The 15,791-nt window shown below is 43.1% G+C and overlaps 1 protein-coding gene across 1 annotated transcript; it reads left to right on the top strand.

Moving 5' to 3' along the window:
* The first annotated feature begins 3,700 nt into the window (after positions 1-3,700).
* LOC147092785 (FMRFamide receptor-like) lies at positions 3,701-14,836 on the top strand. The gene is made up of 3 exons (XM_085975683.1): positions 3,701-3,875; positions 6,786-7,450; positions 14,711-14,836. Exons 1-3 carry the CDS (start codon positions 3,701-3,703, stop codon positions 14,834-14,836), a joined length of 966 nt encoding a protein of 321 aa, XP_085831809.1.
* Positions 14,837-15,791: the final 955 nt, after the last annotated feature.

Here is a 15,791-nt window from a genome sequence, read left to right as displayed (position 1 = left end):
TTGCCTGTCCACCGTCAACCCTTTGAGTGCCATTCCCCAATGAACCCTACCCAACTCGCTCCTCAGACCATCGTAGTTTCCTTTATTTAAATTGAGGACACTTGTCTCTGAGTCAACTACTTCATTCTCCATCTTAATGAAGAATTCGATCATATTATGATCGCTCTGACCCAAGGGGCCTCGTACAACAAGATTGCTAATTAATCCTTTCTCGTTACATTATACCCAGTCTAAGATGGCCTGATCTCTGGTTGGTTCCTCGATATATTGGTCCAGGAAACCATCCCGTAAACACTCCAGGAGATCCTCCTCCAAAGTATTGTTACTAATTTGGTTGGCCCAATCTATATGTAGATTAAAGTCACCCATGATGACTGCTGTGCTCTTATTGCACGCTTCTTTAATTTCCCTTTTAATGCCATCCCCAACCTCCGCCTTACTGTTTGGAGGTCTATATACCTCTCCCACTCCCACTCCCCTTAGTATTTCTCAATTCTACCCATACAGATTCCACATCATCAGAGCTAATATCCTTCATTACAATTGTATTAATCCCTTCTTTACTCAGTAATGCTACTCCACTTCCCTTTCCTTTTTGCCTATCTTTCCTGAATATCGAATACCCCTGGATGTTGAGTTCCCAGTCTTGGCCATCCTTGAGCCACGTTTCCATAATCCCAACCAAATCATATTCGTTTACCTCTATTTGCACAGCCAATTCATCCACCTTATTACAAATGCTCCTTGCATTAAGACACAAAGCCTTCAGGCTTGTTTTTTTAACGCTCTTAGACCTATTAGAATTATTATGTACTGTGGCCATGTTTGATTTAAACCGTTGATTTCTCTGACTGCCACTTTTGTTTTTCTCCTTCCTATCTTTTGCTTTTATCCCTGTTTTCGTTTCCTCTGTCTCCCTGCTCAGGTTCCCAAAACCCTGCCATTTTAGTTTAAACCCCCCCGAACAGTGCTAGCAAACTTCCCCGCAAGGATATTTGTCCCGCTCTGGTTCAGGTGCAACCCGTCTGACTTGTACAAGTCCCACCTTCCTCAGAAGCAGGCCCAATGATCCAGGAAACTAAAGCCCTCCCTCCTGCACCAACTCTTTAGCCATGCTCTATCCTCCTATTCCTATACTTACTAGCATGTGGCACCGGGAGTAATCCAGAGATTACAACCTTTGAGGTCCTACTCTTTAACCTGCTACCTAGCTCCCTAAATTCTTGCAGCAGTAACAAGCCACTCTGAAATGGACCAGCGAGTCACTTAGTAACAAGCCGCTCATGTAATCACCATTGTAATGTGGGAAACACACCAGTCAATGTGGACACATCAAGCTCCCACAAACATCAATGTGATAATGACCAGATAATCTGTTTTTGTTAAATTGATTGAGGAATAAATATTGGCCAGGACACCGGGGATAACTCCCCTGCTCCTCTTTGAAATAGTGCCATGAGGATCTTTTATATCTACCTGAGAGTTATCGTCTCATCCGAAAAACGGCACCTCCAACAGTGCAGCACTCCCTCAGCACTGCACTGGAGTGGCAGCCTAGATTTCTGTGCTCAAGTCTCTGGAGTGGAACCCACAACCTTTCTGACTCAGAGGCGAGAGTGCTACCAACTGAGCCACAGCTGACACTCCAGCATAAAAAGCAATTTACAAGCGGAGTATTTTCAGCAGACAGCACATTCTTCAAAGCAGTCATGCACTCCTTCTGGTGTTCTTATTTCTCAAAACCTCAGGTCTCCTTGGTTCCTTATGCACTTTATTCTTATAAAACTGGAACTGGCATTGCCTTATACGATAGTTTCTGTCCTAATGCAGAGTCTACATATTTCTACAACATAGGCATATATGAAAGCCTATAGAACATAAGAATGTAAGACGCAGGAGCAGGATTAGGTCATGTGGCCCCTCGAGCCTGGCCTGCCATTCAATAAGAGCATGGCTGATCTGATCTTGACATCAACTTCAGTTCCCTCACCGCTCTCCATAACCCTTACCTTTCAAAAATCTGCCTTTAAATATATTCAATGACCCAGCCTCCACAGCTCTCTGGGGAAGAGAATTCCAAAGATTCACGACCCTCTGAGAGAAGAAATTCCTCCTCATCTCCGATTTAAAAGGGTGCCCCCTTATTCTGAAATTATGCCCCCTAGTTCTAGATTCCCCCACGAGGGGAAACATCCTCTCTACCCTGTCAAGCCCCTTCAGAATCTTATATGTTTGAATAAGATCCTCTCTCATTCTTCTAAACTTCAATGAGTATAAGCCCAACCTGCTCAACCTTTCTTCATAAGACAACCCCATCATCTCCGGAATCAACCTGGTGAACCTTCTCTGAACTGCCTCCAATGCAAGTATATCCTTCCTTAAATAAGGAGACCAAAACTGTACGCAGTACTCCAGGTATGGTCTCACCAACGCTCTGTACAGTTGTAACAGGGCTTCCCTACTTTTATAATCCATTCCCTTTGCAATAAAGGGCAACATTCCATTTGCCTTCCTAATTACTTGCTGCATCTGCATTCTAACTTTTTGTGATTCATGTACAAGGACCCCCAGATCACTCTGTACCTCAAATTGGCTTTTTTATTTTTAGCCATCACGTAATTCGCAGTGTCCTTGTTTTTGTGACCATTATATTGGCAGGACTCCAAGTTTCAGCCCCAAGGCTTCACGTCGATCTAGAACAGCGAGATTATTGCTAGAATCTGTGACTCTCTCTCTCTTTCTCTCATGTATTAACACAGCGTATCTAAATAGATTCGGTTACAGTAGATATAAAGTGAATAGTTCAACACCGAGGAAGTTATGATTAACCTTTATAAAACACTGGTTCGGCCACAACTGGAGTATTGTGCCCAAGTCTGGGCACCTCGCTTTAGGAAGGATGCAGAACAGATTTACAAGAATGGTTCCAGGGTTGAGGGGCTTCAGTTATGTGGATAGACTAGAGAAGCTGGGGTTGTTCTTCTTAGAGCAGTGACGGTTGAGAGGAGATGTGATAAAGGTATTCAAAATCATGAGGGGCCTAGACAGAGTAGATAGAGAGAAACTGTTCCCATTGGTGGAAGGGTCGAGAACCAGAGGATACAGATTTATGGTGGTTGGCAAAAGAAACAACGGTGACATGAGGAAATACTTTTGGTTATGATCTGGAATGCGGTGCCTGAAAGGGTGGTGGAGGCAAATTCAATCGTGGCTTTCAAAGGGGAGTAGGATAAGTACCTGAAGGAAAACAATTTGCAGGGCTAGGGACGGGGGATGAGACTAGCTGAAGTGCTCTTGCAGAGAGCCGGCACGGGCTCGACGGGCCGAATGGTCTCCTACTGTGCTGTAACCATTCGATGATTCTAACACCAACTCTGCAGACCCCGCGCATGCGCGAACGATACTTCAACATGTAGCGAGAGAGGTATTTAATCGGCAGAGTCCCACTGTGAAATCTCAGCCTAGGTGACGGGGTATATATCCCCAGTCCTTGGGATTTAAAAATGAATTGTCGGGTGGGCACATTGTCGGTAACACAATCGGCAATGTGTGAGAGATCATATTGAACTTTGCTTTCGGGAGACATGGTGTATTAATGGCAGGCTTTTGATATTCGAAGCGTTTCGGGTTACACCTACCACACAATAACACTTGACGGGGAACTGAATGATGTAATGAAGGGGTGGTGATCTGGTACATGATGAGGCCACCAGGGAGGGATACCGCCAGTATAACTGGGACTCCTTTCAACGCATCTCCTCAGAGCATCACCAGCCCGAGGATAGATCAGCTCTTCCCACAGAGAATGGAATATCCAGTCATTTATAAAGTTCAAGACATTTATTACCCAATTCTTGCGGCCCTCGGTGTGCCTGGTAAGTGCCTGGTATAAACCCAATTGTCAACCGTATTAATCCGTGTTGCCTGTGTTGCGGTTTTTGGGTCATTTTCAGATTGACAAACTGTATCTAGTGGGGCCTCAACTATTTACAATCTATATTAATGATTTGGATGAACGGACTGAGCGTACTGTCGCCAAATTTGCTGACAATACAAAAATAGGTGGGAGCGCAAGTTGTGAGGACTACACAAAGAGGTAGGTTAAGTGAGTGGGCAAGAATTTGGCAGATAGAGTATAATGTGGGAAGATGTGAGGTTATCCACTTTGGTTGGAAGAATAAAAAAGCAAAATATTATTTAAATGGAGAGAGACTCCAGAATGCTGCGGTACAGAGAGATCTGGGTTTCCTCGTACATGAAACACATAAAGTTAGCATGCAAGTACAGCAAGTAATTAGGAAGGCAAATAAAATGTTGGCCTTTATTGCAAGGGGGATGGAGTATAAAAGTAGGGAAGTCCTGCTACAACTGTACACGGCGTTGGTGAGAGCACACCTGGAGTACTGCGTACAGTTTTGGTCTTATTTAAGGAGGGATATACTTACATTGGAGGCAGTTCAGAGAAGATGCACTAGGTTGATTCCTGAGTTGAAGAGGTTGTCTTATGAAGAAAGGTTAAGCAGTTTGGGCCTACACTCATTGGAGTTTAGAAGAATGAGAGGTGATCTTATTGAAACATATAAGAATCTGCCAGGGGCTTGACAGGGTAGATGCTGAGGGGATGTTTCCCCTCATGGGGGAATCTCGAACTAGGGGGCATAGTTTCAGAATAAGGGGTCGCTCATTTAAAATGGAGATGAGGAGGAATTTCCTCTCGCAGAGGGTCGTGAATTCTCTACTCCAGAGAGCTGTGGAGGCGGTGCCATTGAATATATTCAAGGCGGACATAGACAGATATTTGATCTACAGGGGAGTCCAGGGTTATGGGGAGCGGGAAGGAAAGTGGAGTTGAGGCCAAGATCAGATCAGCCATGATCTTATTGAATGGCGGGGCAGGCTCCAGCTGCCGAATGGCCGACTCCTGCTCCTATTTCTTATGTTCTTATGTTTGATGAATGGATAATTTCCCCACCCCTCCATTTGTTAAATAGCCACCTATTCTGTGTTACCCGTTTGTACTTCCTAACTCTAGACCATAACTATACTCCAATACATCCGTTGGCAATGTATTAATCTTTCAGTCTCCAGCAGAAGCGACAGGTTATACTTTTATTTAGGTATTGCAATCTCTACCTACACCGCGTCCAGGTGTCAGGTCATCAATAAATTTGAACAGTTTCATCTTATCACAAACAAAACGGCTGGATATAAATAATTCTTCACAGACTGTCCCTACAAAAAATAATCTCTCAAATGATTGTGGAAGTTCTCCCTGCTCCAAGGAGCAAGCGGGGATTGCCCTTGTTGTTTTTCATAGGATGTAATAAAAGATTGTCATTTTTGAAGTCATCTCCAATTCACTGAATTATTATTATTGTTTCAATGAATAAGTAAGGATCTAGTTGTCGCGGTAGCTGGATCTTTCCAATAGACTAACGGTCCCCGTGAATTGTAACCATCTCCGGCTGAGAAGTACCAGGAGTTTCTGGCATTTAGACAATGTCCCCACGCCCAGCCAGAGTTGGTCGTAAAATCACTCATTATTCGAATTATTCTCCCTGGGATTATGATAGCTTCTCTGTAATATATTTCATAACGTCAACATCTTCAAACAGAATCTTTCTTATCTTTTCAATGCAAATATTTAACTCCTTACTTGTGCCTTGTAGATGGTGGAAAGGCTTTGGGGAGTCAGGAGGTGAGACACTCGCCGCAGAATACCCAGCCTCTGACCTGCTTTGTGGATTGAATAGTAAATTTGCCAATTGAATAGCCTACTAGTTATGCTAGTGGACTAAGAACCCGCTAAGCATGGGGTAGATTCTCAAAATAGCGTTAAACTGGAGTTGAAACTCTACCCTCATGAAGTCAGCAGAAGTGAAAATCGATTGGTTTCTAAAACTTTCGGCCAATCCGGAACGTCGGTTTTACCCATTGGCGGCAAGTTGACCAGCTAACTTCAGGAGTTGAAATTTTATTGCAGTTAAATTGTTCAGTTCAGTTCAATAAATTTGTAATCTAGGCGAGCAGCAGTTAAATGCCTGCAACAGCCTGCCGTCTGCCCTGAAAATCTCATCCCCTGAAAATCTCATCCACAGGTGATTGTAACTTTTTGTGAGTGTATATGAGGGTCGATATTAGATCGCTGCCCATCCTGGGGTGGGGGGATTGTCCTATGAGGAGAGATTGATTAGACTAGGCCTATATTCTCTAGAGTTTAGAAGAATGAGAGGTGATCTCATTGAAAGATACACAATTCTTACAGGACTTGACAGGGTAGATGCCGGGAGGATGTTTTCCCTGGCTGGGGAGTCTAGAACCAGGAGTCACAGTCTCAGAATAAGGGGTCTGCCATTTTGGACTGAGATGAGTAGAAATGTCTTCACTCAGAGGGTGGTGAATCTTTGGAATTCTCTACCCCAGAGGGCTGTGGAGGCTCAGTCCTTGAGTATATTCAAGAGAGAGGTCGATAGATTTTTGAATATTGAGGGAATCAAGGGATATGGGGATAGTGCAGGAAAGTGGAGATAAGGAGTTCAGCCATGATCTTACTGAATGGCGGAGCAGGGTCGAGGGGCCGAATGGCCTCCTCCTGCTTCTATTTCTTATGTTCTTATGTTCATCTCCTCCGATTTCCAAGTCACTGCGCTCCATGCAACGATGGCCTCGAGCTACAATTACCCCCATCCTGAGAAAACAAACAATAAATGTATCCGTCTTTATTTTATCGTGGCTTTGTTCTGTACTTTTCATATGACCGACCACAGGTATTTGTATCCTTACAGTTAATCTACTGGCGATTGTGATCCTATCCCGGGGTAAGTGCGGGCTCTCCCGCTGCATCACACGCTACCTGGTGGCCATGGCAGTGGCGGATCTCCTGGTCATTGTCACCGAGGTGGTTTTGTTTCGCCTGAGTCGTTACTATTTCCCTGGTTCATTCCTGCAGATTACACCCGTGTGCAGTGTCCACGCTGTCCTGATCTACGCGGCTACGGACAGTTCTGTGTGGCTGACCGTCGCTTTCACCTTTGACCGGTTCCTTGCCATTTGTTGTCAGAGGCTGAAAATGCATTACTGCACAGGAAGCGTGGCGGCAGTGGTCATATCAACGGTCAGCGTGCTGAGCTGTTGTAGGCAGCTTCCTCGCTACTTCGCCAATGAACATATATATGTCATTGATAATGTTCAGTGGGACTGCCAAGTGAAATCAAGCTATTACACCTTACCGGTATGGATAGCATTTGACTGGATTGACACCATTTTAACCCCTTTCCTTCCGTTCATGTTGATTCTGTTGTTGAATGCTCTGACCGTCAGATACATTTTAGTGGCCAGTCAGGTCCGCCGGGGGCTCCGGGTGAGCATCAACAGAACGAACCAAAGTGACCTGGAGATGGAGAACAGGAGGAAATCCGTCATCTTGCTCATCACCATATCTGGCAGTTTCGTACTGCTATGGCTGGCGTATGTTGTACAATTCCTACATTATCAAATTGCGAACTATTATCATTCTGCCGGAACGTCTGACCCAGTTTATATCTTCCAGGAAACCGCATATATGCTGCAGGTTTTAAGCTGCTGCACCAACACCTGTATTTATGCCATGACCCAGACTAAATTCAGAGAAGAGCTGAAGAATTTGGTAAAATGGCCCATGGATCTAATTCGCCAGTTTGTTAAATAATGAACTACAACCATAGATTTCATCCCACTTTGCAAGCCTGTGAATTTACTACAACTTAACAATGGGAATTGCAGTAAATCCATTGAAGCAACTTAGAGTCATGGCCTATTTTAAAGTTAAACATGACAATGATTTCTGAATCATCAGCCCGAAGATATATCGAGTTTCTGAAATGGAATCAATAATTATATTCTGATACAGACTAACATTATTTAAAATTTTAAAAATACATTCCCAATGTCGGGAATGCTATACGTTATTCACTGCCATATATATGACAATCCTCTACCAGGGTCAAGCCAGGAGTGTGATGGAATATTTTCCACTTGCCTGGATGAGTGTAGCTCCAATAACACTCAAGAAGCTCGACACCATCCAGGACAAAGCAGCCCGCTTGATTGGCACCCCATCCACCACCTTAAACATTCACTCCCTCCACCACCAGCGTACCGTGGATGCAGTGTGTACCATCTACAAGATGCACTGCAGCAACTCACCAAGGCTTCTTTGGCAGCACCTCCCAAACCCGCGACCTCTTCCACCTAGAAGGACAAGGGCAGCAGGCGCATGGAAACACCACCACCTCCAAGTTCCCCTCCAAGTCACACACCATCCTGACTTAGAAGTATATCGCCGATCCTTCATTGTCACTGGGTCAAAATCCTGGAACTCCCTACCTAACAGCACTGTGGGAGTACCTTCACCACATGGACTGCAGCGGTTCAAGAAGGCAGCTCACCACCGCCTTCTCAAGGGCAACTAGGGATGGGCAATAAATGCTGGCCTTGTCAGTGATGCCCATGTCCCAGGAACCAATATAAAATCTGAAAGACCTTGGAGACATTATGTTAATCACGCAGAACATTGGTATTGTAACATTTCTTCTTTTATCATAAAACCAGACTTTGTCCCAGCAAAAATAAAATATAAAGGTAATATAAACTGCACGGATCCTCACTTAGCTTCCTTCACTATAGATGACAGAGTGCCAGGTGTAAGTTTATGGTTTAATATCCACCGACACTGCCCAATTACTGTAAGCGAGAAAACTCCGGAAGGTAAAACAGAACTAACAGACTCAGGTGTTACCCAGATCAATAGTTTTATTACAAGTGCACACGGGAGAACTATCTCAGCTACTCTTAGCTGGAGATGTCGTTCTCAAAGAAAATGTGAAAATACAGCATAGTTATACATTTTATAAGACAACACCCACTTATTACTAATGAGGGTGTGTACATGAGAATATTGATACTTCTGAAGTAACCAAATTACTATTATACTTTAATTTTTATGTTAGAATATGTATAATGTAGCACCAATGTACAAGGTGGAGGTAATGAGTTAATTCATACCCTGAGTTAAACGATATATAGGTCTTTATATTGCATTTACCCAGCTAAGCTTTAAAAACATGATTAAGTGACTTCAAATGCTGAGAAATTAAACTGCAGAGCAACTCTTGGGAAGATTGGGGAGGATGTCTGCTCGGCCAGGCGAGGCAACAAGATAACATACAGATATCACAGAATCACCACAGTGCAGATAGAGGCCATTTCGGCCCATCGAGCCTGCACCGACACATATCCCACCCGATCCCCGTAACACCTATACCATCACATATCCCACCCTATCCCCGTAACCCCACGTATTTAATCCCCCTAACACTAAGGGTCAATTTATCATAACCAATCAACCTAACCCGCACATCTTTGGACTGTGGGAGGAAACTCACGCAAACACGGGGAGAATGTGCAAACTCCACACAGACAGTCACCCGAGGCCAGATTCAAACCCGGGTCTCTGGCGCTGTGAGGCAACAGTGCTAACCACTATGCCACCGTGCTGCCCTAAGAATTCGTTTGTTCATAAACTCACAACAGGGTTCCATTACATCAAAGTATGGTGGGACTAATCAGAATGTGCTTGCTTTGCAGGAGCAACCCAAGACAAGGTCAGAATCTGTGCTTTGCAGAGATTGAACGAGGACTGTTATCTTAAGAAAACATGTAAAGAGCAAACCACCTGGCCAGAGACAAATGGATGGTTGTAAAGGAATAGATTAAAATGAGACCACAGTCACAGAAGGCCACGGGACTAACTGATAACAGGCCTGTGAATTTGTAGGCGGCAGGAAGGATTAAATGTCATGGTTTATAATTGCCATTTGGCAATAAATCTGTATATGCTGATAAGCTTTGCACCTGCCCCTAGGGCAGGGGTTTGATTTTTGTATAATTGTGAACGTTGCTAGGACATCGGTGGAGTCGGATCTGAGAAGGGTCTCAGAAGGTTCTCCCCAGGCCTGTGAATAAAGACCGTTTTGAACCTCCAATCAAAGTCTGTCATCCGTACATAGCTGAGTGTCAACATTGTATATCACTTAGTCCGCCCTGAGGGGGAAAGGGTTAAGTGTCGACTTGGCATATCACTAGGTCCACTTTTCAGATACATCACTTCATTGGTTTACATGGTTAATCAATCAACTATTAGGCCTGCCCTTTGAACTCCTGTAGCCTCTGGATACGTCAGTAAGAGCCTATGTACTGCAGAGACTTCATTCTAACTTCTGCTAACTTCTGCATTCTTGGGCTAGCTCTTACTCTTGTCAATATAGGGAGGTATCTTCAGCAGAGATATGGTTGCGTGGATACAAAGCCCCATTGAATTATATAGCCAGGTGACCAATCTTCAAGGCCTTATATGCAGAGACTTCATCAATGTGCCTTTGTACTTTTATCTCTTCCAGGAGCAGGCCTCCTCTCAGCATTTACTCAGTGTAATTATAAGTAGAGTGTAATTATAAGTAGATCTTCAGAATGTCCTTGGTCAGCTAAACTCACTTATGTTAGCCTAAAAGGGTTAACACAGCCAAGTATCCGACAGTGCTTTGCATTTGTTTTCCAGCCTGACAAGACTGAATGGTACCTTTCAGAAATATTATACTGGTTAAATATTGAGGCCTAACCCTTTATTTCCCCTAAACCAAATTTTATCCTAACACTTACACATTGGGGGTGAAATTCAGGTGCCGCAACAATGAATTCACTGGAAAGGAATATCGGGTGGGCCTATAACGGGCGGCCGATTCACTGTCTCCCGTTTGACGTTGAATTCCAGCCCCATTATTTGTCAGCCTTGTTAATATCACTTGTGACTTGTGTGGTGCTGGACAAATGGGACAGACTCAGGCGTGTGATTGAATCAGCATTGCTGCCGTGTTAATGAGCTAGATAGTAGAATGTGGGCCGGAAAGATAAGCCACCTGGGCCGTTTGGGATGCATCAAATTGCATTGGAGAACTCAAGGGTCTGCTGGCAAAACGATTGCAAGAGTATTTATGGATTCGATAGCACATTAGTTCTGTTAAGGAATGATAGAAGAGAAAATCCAGTCTCCTTTTCTAGGATGGCTCCATCGCTCCCTTTCTCTATCACTTACAGACCTCTCTCAACCTCCCTCTCTCTATCACTGCCCATTCCTTATCTAGGAGGACTCTCGGTAACTACTTGGGGATTACCATTGTCAGGGAGAATTCTGAAGCTAATTGTCAAGTCTGAATATTGACACTTTGGGAATGGTCCAAAGTAATTGTAAGAGTCAGCTTAGATTTTAGGGGAGGTGGACCATACATAGCCTCTTTTAAGCGAAAGACAAATAATTATTTGAAGCATGCTAAGATTTCTATAGCTTTTTCTGGGAGAGAGTTCTACACTTCTACCTCCCTTTCACTTATGGCCTGTTTCCTAACTTCTCTCCTGATTGGCCTTGCTCTGGTTTTAAAGTTACGTCCCCTTGTCAGAGATTCCCCCACCAGCGGATGAAGTTTATCGCTATCTACCCTATCAATTTCTTTCTAAGTTTGATTAGATTAGAAATTATCTCCCCACCCCTTTAAATATTAACTGTCTTTATATATTCTTTGATCTCTCATTCTAATGTCTTGTCCACCATGTTAGTCTCCCTGGTAAATACCGAGGCAAAGTAATTAATTTTGCCATCATTAACTGTGAGTTGGTTGTGTGTATCTCTTAGTGGCCCTGTCCCTATCCTGATTTTTCTTTTGTTATTTCTGTCTGTGCATGACACCTTACTATTTCTATTTATTTTCCTTGATAATTTAATTTCATCATTTCTTTTTGTCTTCCTTTTTTTTGCTTCTTTCCTAAACTCTTCATATTCCCATTTGCTGTCCTTTCTTTTCTTGTCTGTGAAGTTAGTGTATGCCCTTTTCTTTAGTTTCAATTTTGCCCCTATTTCTTTATTCATCCATGGTGTGTCATTGCTGGCAAGTTTGCTTTTGTTTTTTAGTAGGATATATTTCTCCTGGACTCTATTGATTACCATTTCAAATATTCTATTTCTTTGATTGTCAGTAAAATGTTTCCAGTTTATTTTCCCTAGATCCAATCTCATCCGCTTAAATTCAGCTGTTTTCCAATGTATTACGTTGGTCTTTGTTTTACTTATGTCCTACTTAATTTATGTTAAAATTTAGTATGTTATGATCGCTATTGCCTAGATGTTCCACTATGTTTACTTCTTTTATCTGTTCTGGTTCATTTCCCATTATTAGACCCAGCAGTGCTCCCTCTCTTGTTGGGCATTTTTACATACTGGGGAAGAATGCATACCTGCACGCATTGTAAAAACAACATTCCCTCTACCCCTTTTCCTGCCTCTTCTTGCCAGTTTATTTGGGGATAGTTAAAATTGTGTTTGATAAAGTGCCACATAATAGGCTTGCGAGCAAAGTTGAAGCCCATAGAGTGAAAGGGACAGTGGCAGCATGGATACGAAATTGGATAAGTGACAGAGAGCAGTGGTGAATGGTTGTTTTTCAGACTGGAGGAAGGTACACAGTGGTGTTCCCCAGGTGTCGGTACCAGGACCACTGCTTTTCTTGATATATATTAATAACTTGGACTTGGGAATACAGGGCACAATTACAACATTTTCCAATGACACAAAACTTGGAAGTATAGTGACAGTGAGGAGGATAGTGATAGACTTCCAGAGGACATAGACAGGCTGGTGGAATGGGCGGACACGTGGCAGATGAAATTTAATGCAGAAAAGTGCAAAGTGATACATTTTGGTAGGAAGAACGAGGAGAGGCAATATAAATTAAAGGGTACAATCCTAAAGGTGGTGCATGAACAGAGAGACCTGGAGGTGTACGTACACAAATCATTGAAGGTGGCAGGGCAGGTTGAGAAAGCGGTTAAAAAAGCAAAGGGGATCCTGGGCTTTATAAATAGAGGTATAGAGTACAAAAGCAAGGAAGTTATGATGAATCTTTATAAAGCACTGGTTCGGCTTCAACTGGAGTATTGTGTCCAAATGCACCGCACTTTAGGAAGGATGTGAAGGCCTTAGAGAGGGTGCAGCAAAGATTTACAAGAATGATTCCAGGGATGAGGGACTTCAGTTATGTGGATAGACTGGAGAAGCTCTCCTTAGAGCCGAGAAGGTTGAGAGGAGATTTAATAGAGGTGTTTATAATCATGTGGGGTATATACAGAGTAGATAGAGAGAAACTGTTCCCATTGGCAGAAGGGTCGAGAACCAGGGGACAGAGATTTAAGTTGATTGGCAGAAGGTCCAAAGGTGACATGAGGATAAACATTTTAACACAGCGAGTGGTTATGATCTGGAATTGGCGGTGGAGGCAGATTCAATCATGGCTTTCAAAAGGGAGTAGGATAAGAAACTGAAGGAAAAAAAATTGCAGATCTACGGAGAAAGGGGGGAGGAGTGGGACTAGCTGAAGTGCTGTTGCAGAGAGCTAGCATGGGCTCGATGGGCCAAATGGCCTCCTACTGTGCTGCAACCATTCTATGATTCTCATGATTACTGTTCCACTTCGTTTTGTCATTTTACATACTGTTTACATGTTTCTTCTTCCATCTCCTATCCACTATTTGGTGGACTGTGGTATACCCCTATTAGCGTGATTGATCCCTTCTCACCTTTTATTTCAATCCATTTGGAACCTGTTTCTAACCTTCTGTTTGTAATGTCCCTTTTTCTACTGCCATTGCATTAACTCTAATTAGTACAGCTACCCAAACCCCTTTTCCCTATATTTTCTCATTATGTTATAACCTGCAAAAGTTGTTTAAATGGTTCTTTATCTAGCCATGTTTCAGTTATCCCTACTACATCTGGTTCCTCATTAGGATTATTGCCTCCAGCTCTCCCATTTTATTGTGGGTGCTGTGCGCATTGCTGTACAGGCAATTTAATTCGACTTTAACAGTTATTCCTTTTACATTATTTTTAACAGTCCTTTTATGCTTCTGTTTTGTAACTATGTTTGTTTCCTGACCATTTATATTATCCTTGTTCCTTACCTTGGTCTGGCCTTTACTTTTATCTCTTATTTCTTTCATTTTCAAACTTATGTTGTCATTCCAGTATATCTTTTTTTGCATCTTCACCAGTTTCTCTAAATCTTTATATAATATGGTGACCCGAACTGTTCACAGTACTCCAAGTGTGGTCTAACCAAGGGGCCACACATGATTAACATACTTCCTCTGCTTTTCAATTCGAGAAATAAACGCCTATGCTTTGTTTGCGTATCATGGCCTCATGAACCAACGTCCACACTTTTAGTGATTTAGTGTATCTGTGCCCCCAGTACTTTTATCTATTTCTTTCATCTTCAGACTTATGTTATTTTTACCAGACCCTTCCCTGCCTCCAACCCCCACTCTCCCCGCTGTCTCACAAGTTTAAAACCCTATCGACAGCCCTATTTTTTTTCCACTAGGACACTTCCCACCCTTGTTCAGGTGTATCTGATCCCAGCAGTACAGCTCCTTCCTGGGCCAATACTGGTACAAGTCTCCCATAATATGGAACCCCTGATTTCCACACCAGCCATTCATTCACATCTGCTTGATCTGATCTATCTCTATGCCAATTAGCACATGGCGCATGTAGTAATCCCGAGATTACCACCCGTGAGGTCCTGTTTTTAAATTTAGTTTCTAACTTCTGATCTTCCCTGAGCAGGACTTCCTACCTTTTCTTCCATATGTCATTGGTCCCAACATGGAACACGACAACAGGCTCTTGCCCCTCCCTTCCCAAGTTCCTCTCCAGTTGCTCCGAGATATCTTTTACCTTTGCATCAGGTAGGCAACACACCCTTCTGGACTCTCGATCATGACAGCAGTGGGCTCTATCTATCTCCCTAATTATCGAATCACCTATGACTGCAAGCTTTCTATTCTGCTCGTCTTCGGTGCCATGATTAGCATTCTAGCGGTCCACTCCCCAGCCTGCATCCTTATCCTCACAGGCAGCAAGTACATTGTACCAGTGTCTGCGTACATTCCCTTTCTCACATGGTTCCCCTTAACCTGCTGACTAACAGTCACACTCTCCCATTCCTACACCTGTGCTTTCCTCTGAGTGACTCCACTTTGGATAAAATGATCTAGAAATTCCTCACCCTCCCTTATGTGTCGGAGTGTCTCTAACAGGTATGCTCCAGCTCAAAGACTCGACTCCTGAGTGTCAAGCCAGAGACATTTACTGCAGACGAGATAATCCAGAACAGTCTCACTGTTCACAAACTCCCACACATTACAGTCCCAACACACAACCTGCTCTATCATTACTAGTTTTTATTTATTAGTATCAATTTTGTTCTAGATATAAGACAATTGAGAGCTAGATTATATTTACATATTTGGATTTGTCTTGATCTGAGGTAACTTCCAGCTAATTAGTCTTGTTTTTGCTTTATTAACTTCGTGGTTTTACTATTTCCTTAGTGCTTATTTATTATTTAGAAATATTGTGGCGGAGCCACCAAAGGACTCAAATCGTTTGCACATAATTCCTTTAACAACATGTTAGCTGCAGTCTGAGTCTGTATCTTTATATATGCTGTTTAACTGTACAGAGTGTGGTTGCTTTAACAGCGCGGTTAAAACGTGATGACATCACACAGTTCATCACGTGAACCCCACTGGCAGGAAAACGTGATGACATCATGATGTCAGACACAGGACTGCAGGGGCAGTCCTCGTGGAGCCTCCAGAGAGACCAGACCTACATTCGATGTTATCCTGCAGTTTATTGTTCA

The sequence above is a fragment of the Somniosus microcephalus genome, unplaced genomic scaffold (assembly GCF_052327205.1).
Source record: "Somniosus microcephalus isolate GS21.2 unplaced genomic scaffold, FLI_Smic_1.0 unresolved_chr2, whole genome shotgun sequence".
NCBI lineage: Eukaryota > Metazoa > Chordata > Chondrichthyes > Squaliformes > Somniosidae > Somniosus > Somniosus microcephalus.
This window is presented reverse-complemented; position numbering and strand designations above follow the sequence as displayed.